Genomic DNA, 22,700 nt, shown 5'->3' on the forward strand with positions numbered 1-22,700 from the left:
TCTGATCATCTCTTAAATTTGAATACTGTATCTGAATGCATTACCTTCTGGGTAAGATACAATGCGTAGAGTCCTTTCATGTCGTAAATGTCTATGGAGCTGGTATAGTTTCAGATAATATCAGCACAGAGCCCTTCTGGAACATTCAACAGTAGCACCAGAACAGCCGGTTCCCCAATTAGGTTAACAACGTTGGTCTTGATACTCACCCCATATTTGAAGAGAAGACACAAAGCAAGGAGGGTGACGTGAAGACATGTATGATTCATGCTGCTCTGTGAATTTATTAATTTTTTTGTTTGTTTTCACTTGCGCTCCTGCCACGAGATAATATAACCATTTGACAGTCAGCAGCAAGAGCCAGTTCATGGTTTTCAAACTATAAAATAATTTACATCACATGGTTTACTGACGTCTTAAACCACAAACATTCCAGCAACACATTTGTAAGAATATGGGAATAACAATCAGAAAGCATAACCTTTTTGCATAGTATTAAATGAACAGAGACATTTAGTTCTTTATTTACAATTATTGTCTGGGTAAAAAATTCATAAAAACAGATGGATGAACACGTCATTGCCCAGACAGGGCCAAATTGCCAAATATACTGCTGTAATTTATTATTATTATTTTCACAAAACTCATGCTGATAAATACATTATGTAAAAGCAAGCATATTTGCATTGCAGAATGACTTTAATAAATTGATCCTTTAAATTTCCTCATTTTAGGCTGTCCTGCACTAACCAGATGCCAAAAGAAATAAAATCTTTGTAGCTCGTGAAGAAATGCATGACCTGTAGTTGTGACTGGCTGGAATCGCATCTAATTTGATTTTACACAAAAGCTACGTCACTCATACATGCCCACAGAAGCCCAGATTTTTCTGCATCTTACTTTCAATGTATCTTACTTTATATGTGTTCATTATATACACAGGATGTACTGGCAAATTCAGAGACACCTGAACTCAGAACTACAGGCATATGTTCCTCTTTAGCAGGGCACAGGCAGTTCTTAAAAGTTTCATCTTTCCAACTGGACCTTCAGCAGGTCACAGAATCAAAGTGAAAGTTTAAAAAAAAGTTTCTTCGTTGTCCATGACGCAAAGATTGTTTCATGCTCACTGCTTCATATTTAGCCCCAACCCCCATACCCCACCCGGATAAAAAATACACAGGGCTATTACTGTCTTGAAGCACTTCTGTCTCACTCTTGTGACAAGTTTTTAATGGCCTCCCCTTAGGAAAGCACAGTAAGTAGATTTAAAGAATACTGCTGAGATGCTGCAATGTATTTAGTAGGTGTCTGCAGGAAGACAAGCTTGATAAAACCACACAACGCACATCTAAATAGTTCACAGAAAGTTTCATCATAGTTGGAGAGTGCAGATTATGAAGGTTGTTTTAAAAAAAAAACAACAAAGCAACCCAGATTGTTTTGTTACTTTTCCCCCCTAAAACGTGACAGCCCTGAAGCTGTAGTTTCTTTTTAAAAATCCAATAAGCCACTAAAGGAAAAAAAATCAACACAATATCACAAGATTTCAACACTACTTTGATTTTCTTTTCCCCATATAGACAAAGCCAAATATAACTTATATGCAATCAGCTCTAATAAACCCATCACAAGCTTGGATAGTTACAGTTATTTTGAAACATCTTATTTTAACAAGCAGGTGTTTATATATATATATAGCAGACAGTTCAATCAAATTACATTTCAAATTGGCCTTTGCGAGTCTGAGAAAGACCAAAATAAAATTCAAGCATTTATTTAAAAAAGAAAAAAAAAACCAGAGGACTTTTAGTACCTAAAGATATACTCTAGGAAATAAAGGAAGCCATGCTGCATTTTTTTGTCCACGATCAATTAACATTAGGATACCACTTAAACAATATTTCCCTGTTATATTTTGGCTTCTTTGTTTCTGCTAGCAATATCTACAATATTGAACAAAAAGCAGGCAAATTCAGTACATGGTAGTAATGAAACATCTAGAATTCAATATTACAGAAGTACTCAACAAGAAGAGCTGCTTGTACTACGTCAGCAGAACTTATACCCTACAAATAAACAAAGTTATCTACAGGTTTTGTAAACAAATTACATTCTCTTCAGGACATAAATAAGGTAAAGTCGTAAGAGCCATTAAGCAGAAACAAGGCAACATGCCAAGAAACAAAGAAGATAAACTTTGTAGGTATTTAATAAATGCTTATAAAGTTCCTCTGTTCAATTGGTGCAATTCTACTGTGCAAGTTGAGCATTGCAACTTTCATTTTTAAAGTTTTTTTTCTTAATTTAAACTATACAATTAAGTCCATGCTGCACAAGCACTTCAAAAGTCAACGATCAGTGGATTGGATAAATTGCCTTAGATGCACTCAGTTGTGGTCCTTCCAGTGAAATTTGGGAAATGTACATTCATGCAGGATCTCTATCTTGAGGAGGGTCAGCCAAACAAGAAATCATCCTTCCAGCAGTTTCCCTTCTTGCTACAGAGCATAGAAGAGCACAATCAGAACAGTTTATCAGCCAGCAGTTTTCTTTTGTTCTGGTTTTGCACAGAAATTGGTCAGCTAGAGTGATGTTTCCAGGCTATGTAGAGGGCTCCCTGGACTAGACGAGGTAGCTGATTTACTTGTATCAGTGGTAAGATTGATTCCACTGTCAATAGCATTGTTGTTCTTGTTGGGGGATGAGGGCGGGCTGGAGTTTTGCTTAAGGGCAGCGTCTTCTTCTATGTCAGTGTCATCGATAAGGGGAATGTGTGGCTGTGAGTCATCTATCCTAAACTCAGGATGAGTCATGAAGTTGTGAATGGAGGACTTCGACTCTGGTTTCTCTAATCCTTCATAGAGAGAGCTACGGAATGCCTTCACGACGCGAATCTGTAATAGAAAAGGAGAGGTCAGAAGTAGACGGTTAGCTCCAGTGGTGCCTACAGTAGGGGAATTCTAAAAACAATGAAGAGGCAGAAATTGTTTAAGGCAGTGTGGTGAGCTGAAGTCCACTGTCACTAGGACTTCTTATAAGCATACACAAGTGACTCAGTTTCGTGCAGTGGGGCTCGGTGAGAACTGCAATAAAACTGGAAAAAAGGCAATTGTAGAACTCATGGAAAGCATTGGTTAAATAAGCAAAGATCCAATGTAGTGTAACCTAGTAAAAGCCATGTTATTTTGTTCCTTAAAAAATTAATGCAATGTTTATCCATGCATATGTGAAAGTCTTGCAGTAGGTAGAAGGGAAAGAAAGTGAAATATCGATTTATTTACAGCTTATTTGGAAGATAGACACGTATTCATATATTCAGTGTGACCAACACATAAACACATAGACTACATGGGTACACAATTAAAGTATAGCTTGTTGGAAGATGAACACTGAACAGAGAATGAGGAGAACTGACAACAGGAAAATGGGAGATGAATTCACATTTTGCTGATGTGGATGGGAGCAGCCAGGAAGCACGTCGTTAGACTCACCAGAAGTACAAGTCATGCCACAGAACAAAGACACATGTAGATGGAAAAATCTGGCGCATAGAGACAGCCATATTCAAAAGCCTGGTTAAATGTGAAACACTCACAAGCATAATCCATGCACAATGGGGTAAACATTCGAGTATAGGCCCAATGTTCTAACTCTGGTCACTATATGGCCATTTCTGGACATTTGTTAATGTTTGTGATGTTTCTCAAAACGATCCTTCTTTATCCCAGTCAATGCCAAAAAGGTAAAAACTACTTTTTAAAATGTTAATTTAATAGTCTGGGGTTAAAAACCACCTCCCTGTAGAATTTGATAGTTTCAACTGAAATCCAGTCCCTAATTATAACTCTCTACAGACTTCAGTTAAATGATTGGTTCAAATGATGTCCCATTAACATGTCACGCGATAAAGGAGTTATTTTCTTTGGTGCAGATTAGAGGGATGATGCAGATAAATGTTATAAAGTACATTGATTATGAATACTTCATGGCAGTGGCTTGGGCATTATGTTTATGTAGCCAATGTTGAGCTGATCAGGTTAAATTTGAATGTACAGTGTTATTTGGAATTTAACCACTACCTGCATTATTAAAATAACAAAACTCAAAGTCTACTTGATCAGAATGTGGCCCACAGTTCTCAACTTAATTTCAACAGCTTTAACATCAAACCATTTGATAGCACCAATCAAGTTTTAAACCGATATTGGTGATATGTCAGTCATCAGTAGGTTGTCCAAGTCTCTGAAGCAGATAGGAGCGATCCCCACACATGCTTTGGAGACATGGACAACATGGAGCAGACATCACAAAGAACTGGAAAAGCAGCACCAACAGTGACCTTGCAAGATCCTCCAAATCCGATGGCATTAAGGACGGCCCAAGAGCAGGGTCCTTCCTAGAGTCAATATGCCCAGCATCAAGGTGTTAATCACTCAAAGCCAATGCTGGTGCACAGGACATGTCCTTTGCATGTCTGATACAAACTCCCATAGCAATTGTTCTACTCAGAACTCAGTCGCAGCAGGAGGCACCCAGTGGACAATGGAGCCACTTCAGGGATGTATCCCTTAAAGTATCCTTGCAGTGGTCAAACATCCCTGCCCACTCAATGCCAATTTCCATAATCTCTGAATTTTGAAGTATGAGGTCAATCATTTCACTTTAATGCATGTTCCTTCTAATCATTTCACACACCTTCAATTTCTGCTCCAGCACCTTCATAAGGATCCGGCATTCAGAACCATAGAGAGGTCCTGACTGAATACTAATGCCCATATGTATTCCTCCCCTTCATGTGATCTCCATGAATGCCCAAGCGCATTAAGCTAGTTTCTCCACAATCATTACTACTTCTGTTTTCTGAATATCAATGTTCACATTCGTCAATCTTCTTTTAGATTTCTGCACTTTCCTCAAATCATTCATCGTTGAGAAAAGATGTTGAGACTCCCTCTTTCCTTCAGTGTCATTTGCATACTCCATGTCCTGTCATACCTTTACATCTTCAGGCTCGCAACCCTTAATGAATCCACCTCCTAATTTGTTCCATGGTAATTTTGGGTAAGGTGGGTGGTGACATGCAGTCATTTCAGACTCCTACCCTGACTTTAACCCATCTAACCCATTTTTCTTTCCATCCTCAAACCAGGCTTTATGCCCTCAGACATACCCTTTAACCACCTGGAATACTTTTTGTTAGCTTCCAGTAACTTCTAGTCACCATCTGTCGTCGCTGATGCATCTGCTTATGATTTGCAAAACACATCCACAAACCTTTTCCGTACTCCCAAATTTCAATCAGACTCTTTGGAGAAGCTCTGGACAGCATATCCGGATTCTCTTCAGAAGGCATCGACTTTCCTGCAGATGTTTAATCCAGGTGACACGAAGAAGTACTGCAGCCGCATTAAGTAGACTGATGATCCTGGAATTAATGGCTCAGCTCTTCTGATCAGAATCGGAAAGCCTAGTTCTGAACTCATTCATCAAAGTGATGCACATTTCCACCGATATTTCAGGGCAGCTTTACTCTGGAGGACCCTTCACATTAAGCCCAACGCAGCAAACCTCACAGGGAGCCAACACAGAAAATATACGCAGAAAATATACATCCCTCTATTTACAACACTCTCTGCCATTTAAAAAAAATAATTTATGGGATGTGGGCATCGCTGGCTCGACCATGCCCACCCGATTGCCCTTAAGAAGATGGCGAGCTGCATAAGTAAAATGACCCAAAACAGCTTTGGAAGCAGCTACAGAGAGAAGGTAAGTACGTAAGTTAAGTGTGTAAGCTGATCGCATGGGTAAGGGGTTAGTGTGGGGAGGGGGTAATGGAGTAGGGTCACAGGTGACTAAGTTGGTATGGAGGGTAGGGTGGTAGGTGGGTAGGATGGCATGTAGGAAGAAAGGTGGGTTGGGGACTAGTCGGGGTGGATCGGGGGCGGCGAGTCGGGTATGGGGATTTGTCAGGTCAACATGAGGGGCAGTTTCAGTGATTGGCGGATAATGGGGGGCACAGGGCTGCAGGGGAGGATTAGTAGTGTTCTTCTTAAATCTTTCACTCTGACGGAGCATATGCCATGGACAAATTGTCTCCATCTAATCTTGTCTTGTGTCAAACTCTTCAGTTGTTGCCATGTATAGCCCTCGGCTCTCATCTTCTTATCCCAGCTCCAAATGTTTCTTGGTCGGTCTTGCTTTCTCCTTCCATGTGAGAGCTCGCCATGTAATGGTGTTCCGTGGCTTCCTCAAAGTAAGGCCTATTTAATTTAATTTTCGCCTTTAGATTTCTAGGACTATCGGGTCTTGTTTTGTCTCTTGATTGTGTTTATAATGAGCGTCTTCAGCTGTTGCTGAATTATAAATTGACTTAAACATGGAGCAAGGTCAAAGAGATTATGTCAAAATGTCCGCGGAATTCCTCAGTTTGAATGAGGATGCAGCTGACCTCCCTGCTGAATTCAAAATGTTTAAACAGTCTATGGTTTCTTGATTCAGCTGTGTCTGAACCAGACAAGCAAGCCATAGAAAAACATCACCCAGCAATTGGGAATGAAGGTCTACGCAGGCTGAACACATGAGGATTAACAGCAGAAGAGCTAAAGGATCCCCAAAAGATATGGACGGGTTCAGAATCAGTCAAAAATCCTTATTCATGTCATTTCGACAACAGCCTACAGAATCTGTGGACCTCTTCACCGACAGATGCAGAGAAAAGGGATACATGATTTTCCAAACACAGAGCTAGAGAAAAGAATTGTTGAGTTGGTGATTGTATTCACTCCCATGGAAGCATTCCAGAAAGACCTGGCTGGACAGGTCCGAAACATATAGTATCAAAGATTTACTCAAGGAGAGACTTAAGTACAAAGTGATCCTCACAGGTCAATGAAGTTTCCAGGTCCTAAACACAACCTCGATTGTTGATGCACCTACTAGAACACCCAAACCTATCAAGATGTGCGGTCTTCTGCATGCACCAAGGGAATGACCAGCTTTCCATGAATTCTGTAAAGTATGCGGCAGGAAAGGTCACTGACAGCAGCAATGCACTACAGCTAAGGTTGGTGCAGTTACAAAGAGCCATGCACTGATCCAAACAGACCATACACAAGGGTTGCCTTCAAGCAATAAGGATGACCATCCGGTATCCCAACAAAAACAGAAACATGAAGTGATTGACAATCCAGAAAATGATGATGATGTGTACGATGAGACGAAGGGTGGGTTTTAACCCCCTCCTTCCCACCCCCCCGTCAGTGCGTTTTGCAGTGGCGGAGATGGCCTGCCATTGGCAAGATCCCGCTGACATCAATGGGGTTTCCCATCGTTTTCACTCCTGGCAGGGAGTTCTGGAAAGCCCCGTCAGTGGGAATGACTGGAAATTCCCACCCAAAGAGTGGGATAAATTTCACACCACAAAACTCATGGGAAATATAGATGCTGTCACACCATCCAAGTGTTCGCCAAGATTCAAATTATCCACGGTAAGCTATTGGGAAATACTTGTTATCGACCAAGATTGACATGGGGCATGGGTCAACATCCTACCTCCGTGGATTCTAAAGGACATGTATCCACAGATGTGGAGGGCCACGGCAAAACCTACTACTGCGAAACGTGCAGCCTACAACTGTTCACTTATTCCATGTGCAGGATCCATAGTCCTGGAGTGCAAGCACACTCAATCCACCTGGGTGTCCCAGATGTTCTCCATCATAGAGACCAAAGGCCTAGCGATTGCAGGTCTATTGACATGCCATGAACTCAAACTGGTGACAATCCATGGAATCATTAAGACTCACAAGGCAAATCAACTTCAGGAAGTATTCCTATCATCTTTGTTCATGACCTAACATCATAATATCTAGAATGTCTTGACAAAATTAACAGCTTCAAGAGAGCTGCAATGATATGCTTGCAGGAGAATGCAGGTCCATCAATTGATCTGATAACATGTTGCACAAGAAGAAATGGCACAAGAGTCCATACTACAGAAACTGTGAAAAACCAACATTGAAGGATCACCTGATTCAATTCAGCATGTCCACAAACACACGTGAGACTAATCTGACCTTACCATAAGACATAGGAGCAGAATTAGGCCACTTGGCCCATCGAGTCTGCTCCATTCAATCATGGCTGATATTTTTCTCATCCCCATTATCATGCCTTCTCTCCAAAACCCCGATCCCCTTATTGATCAAAAACCTATCTATCTCTGTCTTAAAGGCACTCAATGACTTGGCCTCCACTCTGCGGCAATGAGTTCCACAAATTCACCACCCTCTGGCTGAAGAAATACCTCCTCATCTCTGTTTTAAAGGACCGTCCCTTTAGTCTGAGATTGTGTCCTCTGCTTCTAGTCTTTCCGACAAGTGGAAACATCCTCTCCACATCCACTCTAACCAGGCCACGCAGTATCCTATAAGTTTCAATAAGATCCCCCCTCATCCTTCTAAACTCCAACGAATACAGACCCAGAGTCCTCAACCATTCCTCATACGACAAGCTCTTCATTCCAGGGATCATTTTTGTGAACCTCCTCTGTACCCTTTCCAAGGCCAGCACATCATTCCTTAGATACGGGGCCCAAAACTGCTCTCAATACTCAAAATGGGGTCTGACCAGAGCCTTATATAGCCTCAGAAGTACATCCCCGGTCTTGTATCCTAGCCCTCTCGACATGAATGCTAACATTGCATTTGCCTTCCTAACTGCCGACTGAACCTGAACGTTAACCTTAAGAGAATCATGAACAAGGACTCCCAAGTCCCTTTGTGTTTCTGATTTCCTGAGCATCTTCCCATTTAGAAAATAGTCTATGCCTCCATTTCTCCTTACAAAATGCATAACCTCACACTTTTCCACATTGTATTCCATCTGCCACTACTTTGCCCACTCTCCTAGCCTGTCCAAGTCCTTCTGCAGCCTGCCTGCTTCCTCAATACTACCTGCCCCTCTACACATCTTGGTATCATCTGCAAACTTAGCAACAGTGCCTTCAGTTCCTTCCTCCAGATCATTAAATGTATATTGTGAAAAGTTGTGGTCCCAGCACCAGTCAAAGGCCTTCTGGAAATCTAAATAAATCACGTCCACTGGTTCTCCTTTGTCTAACTTCCTTGTTACTTCCTCAAAGAACAGGGAGGAGCAAGGCAACTTCCAGCGAGTCGTTTTGAAAGGCAGGCAGATCATCAAACCAGAACTTTTGTGACCTGATGTTCATCAACAACTTCATCACTCACACATAGGCATAAATCAGATCAGAATACTTGCAAAAGAGACAGTGTTTGGCTGGGTATGAACAATGACATTGAAGTCAATGTCGAGAAGTGTGAGGCATGTCGAGAGCATATGCCAAGTCAGCACAAAGGACCACAGATTCCACATGAAATTTATACACACCTGGGTCCAAAATCGCATCCAATCTCTTTCATAGCACTGACTTCAGCGTCATCATTGACTAAATTACCATTATTCAACATTTGCATGATACATCAAGCACAACTATCTCACACACTGGGCGAAATTCTCCCCCAACGGCGCGATGTCCGCCGACTGGCGCCAAAAACGGCGCCAATCAGACGGGCATCGCGCCGGCCCAAGGTGCGGAATGCTCCGCATCTTTGGGGGCCGAGCCCCAACATTGAGGGGCTAGGCCGGCGCCGGAGGGATTTCCGCCCCGCCAGCTGGCGGAAATGGCATTTGCATGCGCAGTGGGGAGAGTCTCTTCCGCCTCCGCCATGGTGGAGGCCGTGGCGGAGGCGGAAGGGAAAGAGTGCCCCCACGGCACAGGCCCGCCCGCGGATCGGTGGGCCCCGCTCGCGGGCCAGGCCACCGTGGGGGCACCCCCCGGGGTCAGATCGCCCCGCGCCCCCCCCCCCCCCCCAGGACCCCGGAGCCCACCCACGCCGCCTGGTCCCGCCGGTAAATACCAGCTTTGATTTACGCCGGCGGGACAGGCAATTTCTGGGCAGGAGTTCGGCCCATCCGGGCCGGAGAATTGAGCGGGGGGTCCCGCCAACCGGCGCGGCCCGATTCATCCCCGCCCAATCTCCGGTACCGGAGACTTCGGCGGGGGCGGGATTCACGGCGGCCAACGGCCATTCTCCGACCCGGCGGGGGTCGGAGAATGACGCCCACTAACTGTTATTTTCAGTTTACTTGGTGTGCCTAGAGCGATCAATACAGATAAAGGGCCACAATTTATTGCTAAGCCCTTTGAGGAAATGTGTGAGAAGTAGAATATCAATCACAATACCTCTTCCCCTCAATTACCCTAGATCTAATGACCTAGCTAATTGAATGATTCGCATGGTGAAATCCCTAATTCTAAAATCTGGACACACCAAACAAGATCAATACGCCAAGCAAGATTTACACATACTAATGTTACATCTGAGAGTGACACCTTGAAGTGCAACTATTCTATCATCGGCACAGGTCATGTTTGGCAGACCAGTGCGTACCAATTTACCTACTCTCACCCATTCTACTCGTTCAGAAACTAGAGGGTAACTTTGAAAACTGCAAGAGAAGATGACCAATGTGCTTGATATAAATGTGGTTTCAGAATTGCCAAGTTTGGAATTGGGACAACAGGTTCGCATCCAGGATCCCACTAGAAGGTACAGGGCAACTAGCCGAAGTGACAAGGATTTGTTTAGAACCAAGGTCCAATAAAATCATTACTCACTAATCTGCAATGGTGAGATATAACCAGAAACAAATCAGATTCAACCCAGCACCTCAACCACGTAACAGTCCTACTGCATCGAGGACAAGGTCCCAAATGCAAACAGGCACAACATCAAAGAATGACAACCCCAGAGATCACTATGAGCAATTAAAGACATCTCCAAGGAAGATTACTATGACAAGATCTGGGCTTGACAGTAGATTACCACTATGCTTTAGAAACCCAAAAATTCATCAGTTCTATACACTCATGTAACTAAACATGAACATGTATTTTAAATAGTTGTAATTTGGAAAGGGGAAAATATCTTAATAAGGAAAGAGGGATGTTGTAATATGTCTTTAAGGGGCAGCAACATCCGATCACTAGAATAGAAGTGTATCCAACCTCAGTCTCATTTTAGCCTGGAGCAGGATACAGCACACACAGTGCTATTGCTGATGCCTTCGAGCTTTTTACCTTTGCATATATTTTCTCATGTGCCCAGTTTAAATAAATGTTGACTTAGCCAGCGATGCCCACATCCCGTAAAATGAATTTTTAAAATGAATCCTCAACGTGTTTATAAGATCCCTTATGAGTGATTGGTGCATTTATTTCGTTATAAAAACATGACATTGCCCATCTAACGTTCAAACTTCCTGGGCAATTCCCACACTGTCCATGAGAGGTACTCACAAAAAGTTAGTGCATCTTCCAGGGTATGTCCGGTCTCTGACTATCCAAAGAAATGAGGGCGAGATTCTCCGACCCCCCCCCCCCCCCCGCCGAGTCGGAGAATCGCCGGGGGCTGGCGTGAATTCCGCCCCTGCCGGTTGCCGAATTCTCCAGCACCGGATATTCGGCGGGGGTGGGAATCGCGCCGCGTCGGTTGGCGGAAATCAGTCCAGCGCGGGCCTAGCCCCTCAAGGTTCGGGCTTGGCCGCTCAAGATGCGGAGGATTCCGCACCTTTGGGGCGTCGTGATGCCGGACTGATTTGCGCCGTTTTTGGCGCCGGTCGGCGGACATCGTGCCGATTACGGAGAATTTCGCCCTGGATATCTGGACCTATATTCACCTTGTGTATTGGCATTACTGACTGTTTCCAGACTGGAGGTACCGTTCCCGTTTGGACGAGTGAATGACATTAAACTCTTTAATCAATGCAGGCCTCCCGTTTCTAAATGCCCTGGGTGGGATTATCTGATCCTGAGGCTAAGTGTTAACGCCGTCGTAAACGCCGTCGCGTCAAATGGGCGCTGCGGGTCTGCACATGCGCGCTGCGGCCGGCGTGAATTCGCGCATGCGCGCTAGCTTCCTTCTCCACGCCGGCCCTGATGCAACATGGTGGAGAGCTACAGGGGCCGGCGTAGAGTAAAATAGGCCCCCACCAGAAGCCGCCCCGCCGATCGGTAGGCCCCGATCGCAGGCCAGGCCATGGTGGAGACCACCACCCCCACCCCCCCCGGGGTCGGAACCCCCCTCCCCCCACCAGGCCGCCCCCTGCAGGATGGACGCCGAGGTCCTGCTGGGTAAGACTAGGTGTGAACGGCGCCGACGGGACTCGGGCTGTCTTGGCGGCCACTCGGCCCATCCCGCGCGGAGAATTGGCGGGGGGGGGCTGCGTAGAGAGGCCCCCAACCGGCGCCGCGCCAGCGCCAATGCAACCAATTTTTCTGTCACCAGAGACTCAGTGGACCGGCATCAGGGCGGCATCGCGCCCCGGCCCGGCAATTCTCCGACCCGGCCCCGGGGTCAGAGAATCCCACCCCCTGTTAGCATACAATTCTGGGGCGGGATTCTCCGCAATCGGCGCGATGTCCGCCGACCGGCACCAAAAACGGCGCAAATCAGTCCGGCATCGCGCCGCCCCAAAGGTGCGGAATTCTTCGCATTTTGGGGAGCCGAGCCCTCACCTTGAGGGGCTAGGACCGTACCGGACTGATTTCAGCCCCACCAGCTGGCGGGAAAGGCCTTTGGTGCCCCACCAGCTGGCGTGGAAATTACTTTGCCATGCGGCGCATGCGCGGGAGCGTCAGCGGCCGCTCACGGCATCCCCGTGCATGCGCAGTGGAGGGGGGTCTCTTCTGCCTCCTCCATAGTGGAGACCATGGCGAAGGCGGAAGGAAAAGAGTGCCCCACGGCACAGGCCCGCCCGCTGATCGGTAGGCCCCGATCGCGGGCCAGGCCACCGTGGGGGCACCCTCCGGGGCCAGATCACCCCGCGCCCCCCCCAGGACCCCGGAGCCCGCCCGCGCTGCCTTGTCCCGCCATTCGAAAGGTGGTTCAATCCACGCCGGCTGGCATGGGTTGACAGCGGCGGGACTTCGGCCCATCGCGGACCGGAGAATCGCCGGGGGATTTCCGCCGACCGGCGCGGCGCAATTCCCGCCCCCGGCCGAATCTCCGGTGGCAGAGAATTCGGGACACAGCGGGGCGGGATTCACGGCGGCCCCCGGCGATTCTCTGACCCGGTGGGGGGGTCGGAGAATCGTGCCCCTGGTCTCTCACCAAGGAAGGATACACTTGCCTTAGAGGTGGTGAAACAAAGGATAACTTGATTAATTCTTGGGATGAGAGGGTTTCCCTATGAATATAATGGGCCTGTACTCTCTGGCGTTTAGAGTAATAAGAGCTGATCTCATTAAAACGCAGAAGATTCTGAGAGGGCTTGACAGGGTAGTTGTTGAGAGACTGTTTGTCCTGGCTGGCGAGTGTAGAACTAGGGGGCGGGGGAAAGGAGGGCAAGAGTCTCCTGATAAGGGGTTGACTATTTAGGAGTGAAATGAAGTAATTAAGGCATCAGCCATGATCTTTATTGAATGGCAGAGCAGGCTTGAGAGATCGTATTACCTATTCCCATCCCTGTTTATTTTGTTCTTATAATGAATAAGGTACTGAAAGTAATTACTGTGCAGCCAGTCTTATGAAGTGGGATTATCAATTTTTTCGAATTGAAGAAATGAACTTCCATTTAACATTTGATTGCATTAGCTTGATAAATCATAACTTGTAACCGTCTGGTTTTGAATGCTAGCTTTGAAGACAACTTTCTATTTGCTATGTAATAATTACAGCTCGCTCCAAGTCCTGTTGCCTATTTCCATTGACAGCAACACATGATGAATGACAGTGGTGCACATCAATATCAACCCAAAGTCTGGGCAAATAGAAAAAGAATGGAATTATTTTCAATAAAATATTTACGCTACCTGTTTATTTTTCAGCGTATGAACATCATTGTTAAATAGTCCAATCTGTTTTAGGGCATTTAAGCCATTTACTTTTTTTTTTAAATGTGCCATTTACTAACCGAATCTGTATGACAAATACATTTTCCATTTGAAAATGAACAAGGAATTTATTAGGTGCAGAATTTACTAATGGAAAAATAATTCACAGAATGTCAAAACAAATGAGTTCTACCCTTGACATCTTTAGATTTTCACTGATTATTTATTTGGCAACTCTATTTTTCTCCTCCATTAAGAATAGTAATAACCAATATCGTTAGAATGGAACTTTTCCCATAAAGGACAACACAGGCATCCAATTCAACTTATTTTTGTGTTCACCCTGAGCAATAATTTGGCTAGTATTTTTGGACTGGGTTTGAACTTGGGATTCCAGATCACCTGCTCTACTTTGCCATCTACAGGAACAGAGATGGTACCGATCTTAACATCCATTTTTAATTGAACCATAAATATAGATAATAAATTTTGAAGGAACTGTTGTCCCAGGCTCTGAATATGAAACATGCAGTACGACATCGCATGCATGCTTTTCTCTATCCCACTGGGAACAGCCGATAATATTTTAAATAAAATGATTAGTACTTAAAAATGTGCGAATTTAAAATCAACTCTTGCCACATCACTCAGATTTAGTCACATCAAAATATTTCCAATATGTTAAACAATGACAGTGGGGGAACCATGTGAAAGCAACTGCCCAGGCAGTCATGGTGCATTACAAATTAGGCAGTGTCTTGAACTAGAATCTAAGAAAAAAGGACTGACAATACACAGGCAGGACAAAAATGAGTAAAAAATTTTTTTTGGTGTGGCAGAACAGAAAAACAAACAACAAGAAAATGTACTGCAATTTGACAAAAGACTTTGGGACAAGACTTCATGACATTATCATGTGGCGGTCTTATGTTCCAGGGCCTTCTCGTCTTCTGCTTCTCAGTCACCCAGAAAGGAGGCGAGGCTAGGCTCAGGAGGGTCCTCGGCAATGAATACCACAATGGCTTTGTCTAAGATTTTGCAAGGAAGGAAAAATAGTTTAAGTAAATCAAGCTCATAGTCATGCTGTTGGTTTGCCTGGTCTGAGTCGCCACATAAGGGGAGGGGGAGGAAAAGCAAGAGGATGGGTATAGTTCAGATGAAACACTGTAAAATTAAAAGTTTTTTTTGGCATTCTGTGGGCTTATACTCGAAAGTTTACACACACTTTTAAACCTAATATCTAGACTCATATGCCCAAGCAGTTCACATTCAATGCAGGCTCAGGTCAGACTCACAACCTTCATTCCACTCCCTCCTGCTGGACCCTTTTGCCTAGGGCTGTCTAGTCCTCTAGAGAAAACAAACACATTCACTTCAGACACATAACAGGTCGCCAAGGAGTAAATAATACTGAACTCTACAAAAAGACTGACAAGATGATTAGTATCAAATAGTTAAAAGCAAAGTGGGGAGAGGTGAAAGATCATCTTGTGCATTAAGAATACACACTCACGCCCAGCAGTAGCAGCAGAAGCGCTGGTAGGAGAGGAAAGAGCATTGGGAGTAGATAACGATACGTGAGTAGGGCTAGAAATATTGGTTACATCTTGATTTTGGCTGGTAACGGATGACTGCCGCCTTAGTGCCCCCTGAAAGGAAGTGCCACTCTTGAATGTATTCACTACTTCGATCTGCAATGAAGGAGAGAATGAGAAAGTTTGTTCAAGATGGAGATACAAGATTAATGTGCCTGGGAACCTCTAATACACAAACATGATTCAATTAGCAAAAACATACAGGTCCCAATACTTTGATAACTTTGCAGTAAAATAATGGCAAACTTAAACAAACGTACGCTGACGAATCAACAAAAACCCAAAGTTAGCCAACATGGAAATATCTTGTGTCTTCCAAATTTTAATAAGAGCACAAATGAAATAATTAACCACTTTAATTAGCCTATGTTGTCATGCACAATATTAAAACAATATATATTTTCACTTCTCGCATAAAATACTTGAATCAGATGGGAATAATCCACATTATCACTTCCAGAGGAATAATTCATATCTAACAGCGCAAGATTATCAAATGTTATAAAAAGACCTTTGACAAACAATATGACAAAAATGTCATTTTTTTATGAACATATTTTGGCAAAATATATTTCAATATTGTGCCATATCATTATTTATTCACAGCCATCCGGGCACTTAAAGAAAACAAAATCACTCTACAATAACACTGAGCTACAATATTGATTTTGTTTATATTGATAAAGTGAAGCTCAAATTTGATTGTAAAGATAAATTAACCATACAATTGCATTACAATTAGATTCCAACCTGTACTCTCTTGCTTGTCAGCCATAAAGCTGTTGAAATGAATAAGTGCTGAACTGAATTTGGACATCTACAATGGTAGAGATGTGTTTCCTTTTAATTTCACATTTTAATATAAGAATATCAATTCCAAAAAACAATTGGTTCCTTCAATAATAGTGCAGCTGGATCAGTTAGCAACCCAGCCATCAGCACGAGATAGCACCTTAGCAAGTTTCTTCACATTCACACTAATAGAATGTATAAGCTCAGTTAACTGATCCCAGGTGGAGTGAATAGTTGTTTTAGCATTCCCAGGCATGGGTTTAAATTTGCCAATATTCCCACTTTCAATCAGTATGCATTATGCCCGGCTGGAGTGAGGAGTGAGAGCGTCTGTGATTTAATCACCATCCAGATCCATGCAGACAGGCCATTTGAAAAACTGTCCATTCAACAATATCCAGCATGAGTCACCAAATACAGGAGGGGGCGGAGTGGAAATTAGAGGGAAAAATGGGAAGCATTTTGAAAAAACATTTGCTCTTGCTGAATTAGAGACTAGATAAATTACGCAAAGTAGAAATTCTCCTTTTTATTTGATAAATGAAGAAAGGACAGTTTAAATACTATTGCTGTCCTCAACGCTTCTTAAATACAGGTGTCTGCAATATCTGTGGGGAGTTCTCCAGCAGGAAGCTTACAGAAGATCAGGAGAAACCTGTCAAAACCTTCCCCCAAGTCGTTATGTAACTTCAGAATAATGTGTAACCCTGTTAATTTCACGGTTTCAATCTTTCTTCAGTGCAAACTTTTCACAGGAAATAACATTCTTGCGATATAGTTAAAGATTTGAAGAGGATACTTCATAAAGAGCTGCAGCAAGTATATCAGCTTTTCTGAACTGGAGAACATGTAATCACAGTCTCCAGTTTTGTGCTATTCTGGTAAACCACCTGACTGAGGGTTGCAGCAGGGATTGAGGGGCTATAATTAACTTCAACACTGCAATATGATGTTTAGAAACCCTGGAAAGCAACATTATAGAAATCTACTTGAAACAATTTAGAATACAAAATGTCAATTTATGAAAAGTGACAATTATTGCTTGACCGGAGGGATAGTATTTTGCCAATTATTATCCAGAAATGTATTATCTGGGTGAATCCAGGAATAGGATTCACCTTGGGCTTATTTCACCAGTCATTAAACCATGGCTGAGCTGTCTTCAACTCGAGCTGAACTCGCTTGAAATGTCAAAATTGGTCACATTTATTTTGGCGAACTACAGCTTATCTTTCAAGCTACTGCTTCTACCAACAGCTGGTGTAACTTACTGAGGACTTCTGGCTGCAAAGCAATCTGGTCCATAGAGTGATCAACACTTCTAATGGGATTCCAGCAAAAGTTGTGGAAGCAAAACATTTGTTTTAAAAGATTTCTATCCAAGATGTGGGATTCACTGGCAAGACCCATCCCTAAATGCCGTTGAGAAGGTGGTTGTGAGCTGCCTTCCTGAACCGCTGCAGTCTATGTGGTATGGGTACACCCGCCGGGCTGTTAGGGAGTGAGTTCCAGGATTTTGATGCAATGACAGTGAATGAATGCCGATATATTCCCAAGTCAGGATGGTGAGTGGCTTGGAGGGGAACTTCTAGGTGGTGGTGTTTTCATGCATCTGCTACCCTTGTCTTTCTAGTTGGTAATGGTCGTGGATTTGGAAGGTGCTGTCTAAGGAACCTTCGTGAGTTCCTGCAGTGCATCTTGTAGATAGTACACACGGCTGCCACTGTTCATCGGTGGTGGTGCGAGTGAATATTTGTTGGTGGGGTGACTATCAAGCAGGCTGCTTTATCCTGGATGGTGTTGAGCTTCTTGAGTGTTGTTGGTGCTTCACTCATCCAGTCAAGTGGAGAGTATTCTGTGAAACTTGTGACTTGTAGATGGTGGACAGGCTTTGGGGAATCAGGAGGCAAGTTACTCACTGCAGTTTTCGAAGCATTTGACCGTCTCTTGCAGCCACAGTATTTATGTGGCTAGACAAGTTTCCGGTCAAGAGCATCGTGAAAAAGGCTGGTAGATTTTTTTTCTTTTTTTAAGACAGGTGAAGGTGGGCTAAATAGACTTTTTCGAGTGTATTCACCTTGTGGTCATTGAATATATTAAATGCTGGTCAACATTAAATTGAGGGTAAAGGGACAGATATGTTTTCTATCTCTATGAGTAATTCCAATGATTCAAACCTTTACTCCCTGATTTTGAAAAATGCGCCAACTTCATCCTAGAAATAATGGGCACTAAGTAAAATATACTAAACAAACCTAAGAATTGTGTTAAGCAACAGTAATTACAAAAAAGACTTCAGGTACATGTCATGCTGTTAGTTCAGCCAGTGTGAAACAGCTTATTAATCAAAAGGTACTTCATGGGAAAAATTAATCTTGTTACTGTGCAGTAAGCATTGACTACTTTTAGATTCAATGAAGAATACTGGGGGCGATTCTCCGATATTGAGGCCAAGTGTTCGCGCCGTCGTGACTGCCGTCGCATTTCACGATGGCGCAAACAGGGCTTGGACACGACCTATTCTGGCCCCCACAGGGGGCCAGCACCGCGCTGGAGCGGTTCACGCCGCTCCAGCGTCCTTGGCGCCGTGCCAACCCGCGCATGCACAGTTGGAGCAGCCCAACCTGCGCATGCACAGTTGGGCCACGCCATCCTGCACATGCGCGGGGAGCGTCTTACACACGCCGGCCCCTCACCAACATGGAGCCGGTTTTCTGGGGCCGCGTGCGGAAGGAAGTAGGCCCGGCGGGGGAGAGGCCGGCCTGCCGATCGGTGGGCCCCGATCGCGAGGCAGACCCAATCGGAGGCCACCCCGGTGAAGGAGCCCCACTCCCCCCCCCCCCCCCCCCCACAGGCCACCCCCCCCCCCCCCAGCGTTCCCGCAGAGTTCCCGCCGCCAGCGACCAGGGGTGGACGGCGCCGGCAGGAACCTTGCGTGTCATTGCGGCTGCTCGGCCCATCCGTCGCATTTCACGCCGGTTCTCCGAGCGGCCCGGTGTGAATCGTGCCACGCTGGTTTCCGGGGGGTGGGAGAATCGCGTGCGAGGGTCAGGGCGGCGTGGCGCGATTCGCGCGGCGCCCTGTCGATTCTCCCACCCGGCATGGGGGGGGGGGGGGGGTGGGGGGGGGGTGAGAATAGCGCCCACTGAGTTATTGCAAGAAATAGGAGACTTCTCATGAAAGTTGGGAGCAGCAGCAAGAGCAGACAGAGCTGTAAGGAAATCGATGGCAACACAATTCAATGTAGCGTGGGATTCGAGGCCCAGGCTGAATGAGTTGAAAGCAGGAGCAGGACGAGATGGACAGCTTTCGAATCAAGAGTTTCAGAAAATGGGGGACTAAAAATTGAGCTACAACTTCACACGAAAGCAGATAAGTGATTTGGTTGGTGAGTATTTCAATGTTTTTCTCTCTTTCTCGAAACTAGGACATTGGTTTAAAAATAGAGCTCGCAAATTAAAACATTTAATCAGGGTAAGTAGAAGTTAATTAGTAATAAAAGAATTAGAAATACTCAGGGAGTCCGGTAATAATAGCTTCATTGAGAATTTGGAGGCAGTTTCGGCAACACTTCGGGTTGGGGCAGGGTCAAGGGAAATGCTGATTTGGGGGAACCACAGATTTGAGCCAGGGAAGTGGGATGGAAATATTCGGAAATGGGAGGAGAAGGGGATTCAGACACAAAAAGATTTGTTTCTTAGGGGTCGGTTTGCAGGATTGAAGGAGGTGGAAGTGAAGTATGGGCTGGAGCAGGGGGAAATGTTTAGAGACATGCAGGTTCGAGATTTTGCCAGAAAGGAGATACACAACTTCCCGGTGGAGCCGGCCTCCACATTGCTGGAGGAGGTGCTGACGACAGGGGGGCTGGAGAAGGGGGTAGTGTCGGCGGTTTATGGAGCTATTTTTGAAGAGGAGAAGGCACCACTGGAAGGGATCAAAGCAAAGTGGGAGGAAGAGTTGGGAGAGGATATGAAGGAGGGGTTCTGGTGTGAGGTGCTCCGGAGAGTGAATGCCTCCACCTCGTGCGCGAGATTGGGGCTGATACAGCTGAAAGTGGTATACAGAGCACACCTCACGAGGGCAAGGATGAGCCGATCCTCTGAAGGAGTAGAAGATGTGTGTGAATGTTGCCGGTGGGGGGGGGGGGGGGGGGGGCGCTAATCACGTTCATATGTTTTCGTCCTGTCAAAAGCTGGAGGATTACTGGAAGGAGGTTTTTAGAGTAATCTCTAAAGTGGTGCACGTGAAACTGGACCCGGACCCCCGGGAGGCCATATTCGGTGTGTCGGACCAGCCAGGGTTGGAAACGGGTGTGGAGGCAGGTGCTGTAGCCTTTGCCTCGTTGATCGCCCGAAGGCGGATCCTGATGGGTTGGAGAGCAGCCTCTCCACCCTGTGCCCTGGCGTGGCGGGGGGACTTGATGGAATTCTTCACTCTTGAGAAGGTTAAATTTGAACTGAGGGGAAGGATGGAGGGGTTCTACAATTCGTGGGCATTATTCATTATGCACTTTCAAGAATTGGATAACATCGAACATTAATTGGGAGGGGGTGGTGGTTGGGAGGGTTGGGGGGGGGGACTGTGTGTGTTAATGGTGACTATGGGTGATTCCTGATTCCTTTTTGTCACTTGTTTATGTGAACATGCGGGCTAATGTTTGGGGTTCAGTGGGAGGATGGGATCGTTGTTATTGATATGGGGATTGACATATTTGTTACTGATTATTGTTTATTGTTGGTGGGTGTAAATTTGGGAGAAAATGTGAAAAAGGAGAATAAAAATATATTTTTTTAAAGTAATAAAAGAATTAATGCAAAGCAGCTTCACCTGAGAGTAGCTTTTACCAGAGTGCAATGGGAATTTGGCAAGTGTGGGAACCCACTGAGAAGGCGGAGTGGGGGGGGGGGGCGGGAGAAGAGGTGCTGCTTAATATTTTGATGGGTGGTTTGAATGTTAGTTGCCATTACTGTACTTCCTGATTCATCTTGCAATCAAATATTGAAGAATGTAAGGTCATATGAAATAGAGCAGGAGTTGGCCATATGACCCCCTGAACCTGCTCTGCCATTCCCTATTATCATGGCTGATCGGTTCTTGGCCTTAACTCCACTTTCCTGTCTGATCCCCATAATCCTTAACTCCTTGTAGTTCAAGATTCTGTATGATTCAATGTATTCAATGAGCCAGCCTTCACAACTTGGTATACAGAATTCCAAAGATCCATGACCCCCTGAGAGAAGAAATTCCTCTTCATTTCTATCTTAAATGGGCGATTCCTCAATTTGAAACGGTGTCCACTGGTTCTTGATCTGCCCACACGCTCTCAGCGTCTACACTGTCAAGCACCCCCCTCAGAATCTTATATGTTTCAATAAGATCCTTTCTTATTTTTCTAAACTAGGTGGAACCTGCTGAATCTTTCCTCCCAAGACAACCCTTTCATCACAGGAATCAAACTGATTAACTTTCCATGAACTGCCTCCAATGCAAAACTATACATAGTTCTCAAATTGTGGTCTCACTCGTCCCTGTACAATTATCGCAAAACTTCCCTACTTTTATACTCTATCCCCTTGCAGTAACGGCCAACATTCTAATTGCCTTCCTAATTCCTTGCTGTATCTTTATGCCAACCTTTTGTGATTCAGGTACAAGAGATCCCTCTGTATCACAGAATTTGATTACCATTTAAATAATTTTAAAAATTCTTCTTACCAAAGAGCATAACCTCACATTTTCCCGCCTGATAGATACTCTGTCAAATTTTTGACCTTTCGCTTAACAGATTATATGCTTTTACAGACTCTTGTGTCCTTTCACAACTTGCTTTCCCACCTGCCTTTGTATCATCAGCATATTTGGCTACAATACAGTGAGTCCCTTCATCTAAATCATATAGTTTGTAAATAGTTGATGTCCCATCACTATTCCCATAGTTCTAACCAGTAGTTATAATGTACCAATCTGAAATAACCCACTTATCCCAAATCTCTATTTTCAGTTAGCCAATCCTTTATCCACGATGAGCCATTACCCCCAATACCTTGAGTCATTATCTTGGTGCAGTAACCATTATGTGGCAGACAATCACATGCCTTTTGGATATCCAAACACACTACATCTACTTGGATTTCCCATTGAAACCACATCCCGCTGCTGGGAAAGAGAATCCAAATGGCCGGAGAATTCCGACCAAAATATTTATTCAAAGGCTCTGTCATTTCCTTCTTTTCCATTATTAATTCCCCAGTTACATCTTCTAAGGGACCAATGTTGACTCTAGTTACTCTCCTTTATATATTTGTCGAAACCTTTACAGTATTCTAATATTTCATGAAGTCATAGAATGGCTACAGCTCAAAAGGAATACATTTGGCTAGTCATATTTGTAC

At 44.5% G+C, this 22,700-nt stretch overlaps 1 protein-coding gene across 16 annotated transcripts in view; it reads right to left on the reverse strand.

The window, feature by feature from the left end:
• Window positions 1–259: 259 nt before the first annotated feature.
• atp2b2 (ATPase plasma membrane Ca2+ transporting 2) overlaps window positions 260–22,700 on the reverse strand; it is a 1,245,322-nt gene continuing 1,222,881 nt past the window's right edge. For 8 of the 16 annotated variants that reach the window (XM_072472614.1, XM_072472624.1, XM_072472623.1 and 5 more), the window contains 2 exons: window positions 15,526–15,612; window positions 260–2,897 (listed from right to left, as the gene is read on the reverse strand). In XM_072472614.1, the coding sequence (XP_072328715.1) occupies window positions 2,586–2,897; window positions 15,526–15,612 (399 nt within the window). In that variant the 3' untranslated portion in view covers window positions 260–2,585. Of the gene's footprint in view, window positions 2,898–15,219; window positions 15,272–15,434; window positions 15,613–22,700 lie in introns of all 16 variants that reach the window. The other 8 variants (XM_072472622.1, XM_072472620.1, XM_072472629.1 and 5 more) reach the window with 3 other exon arrangements.

Source organism: Scyliorhinus torazame, chromosome 13 (genome assembly GCF_047496885.1).
Source record: "Scyliorhinus torazame isolate Kashiwa2021f chromosome 13, sScyTor2.1, whole genome shotgun sequence".
Taxonomy (NCBI): Eukaryota; Metazoa; Chordata; class Chondrichthyes; order Carcharhiniformes; family Scyliorhinidae; genus Scyliorhinus; species Scyliorhinus torazame.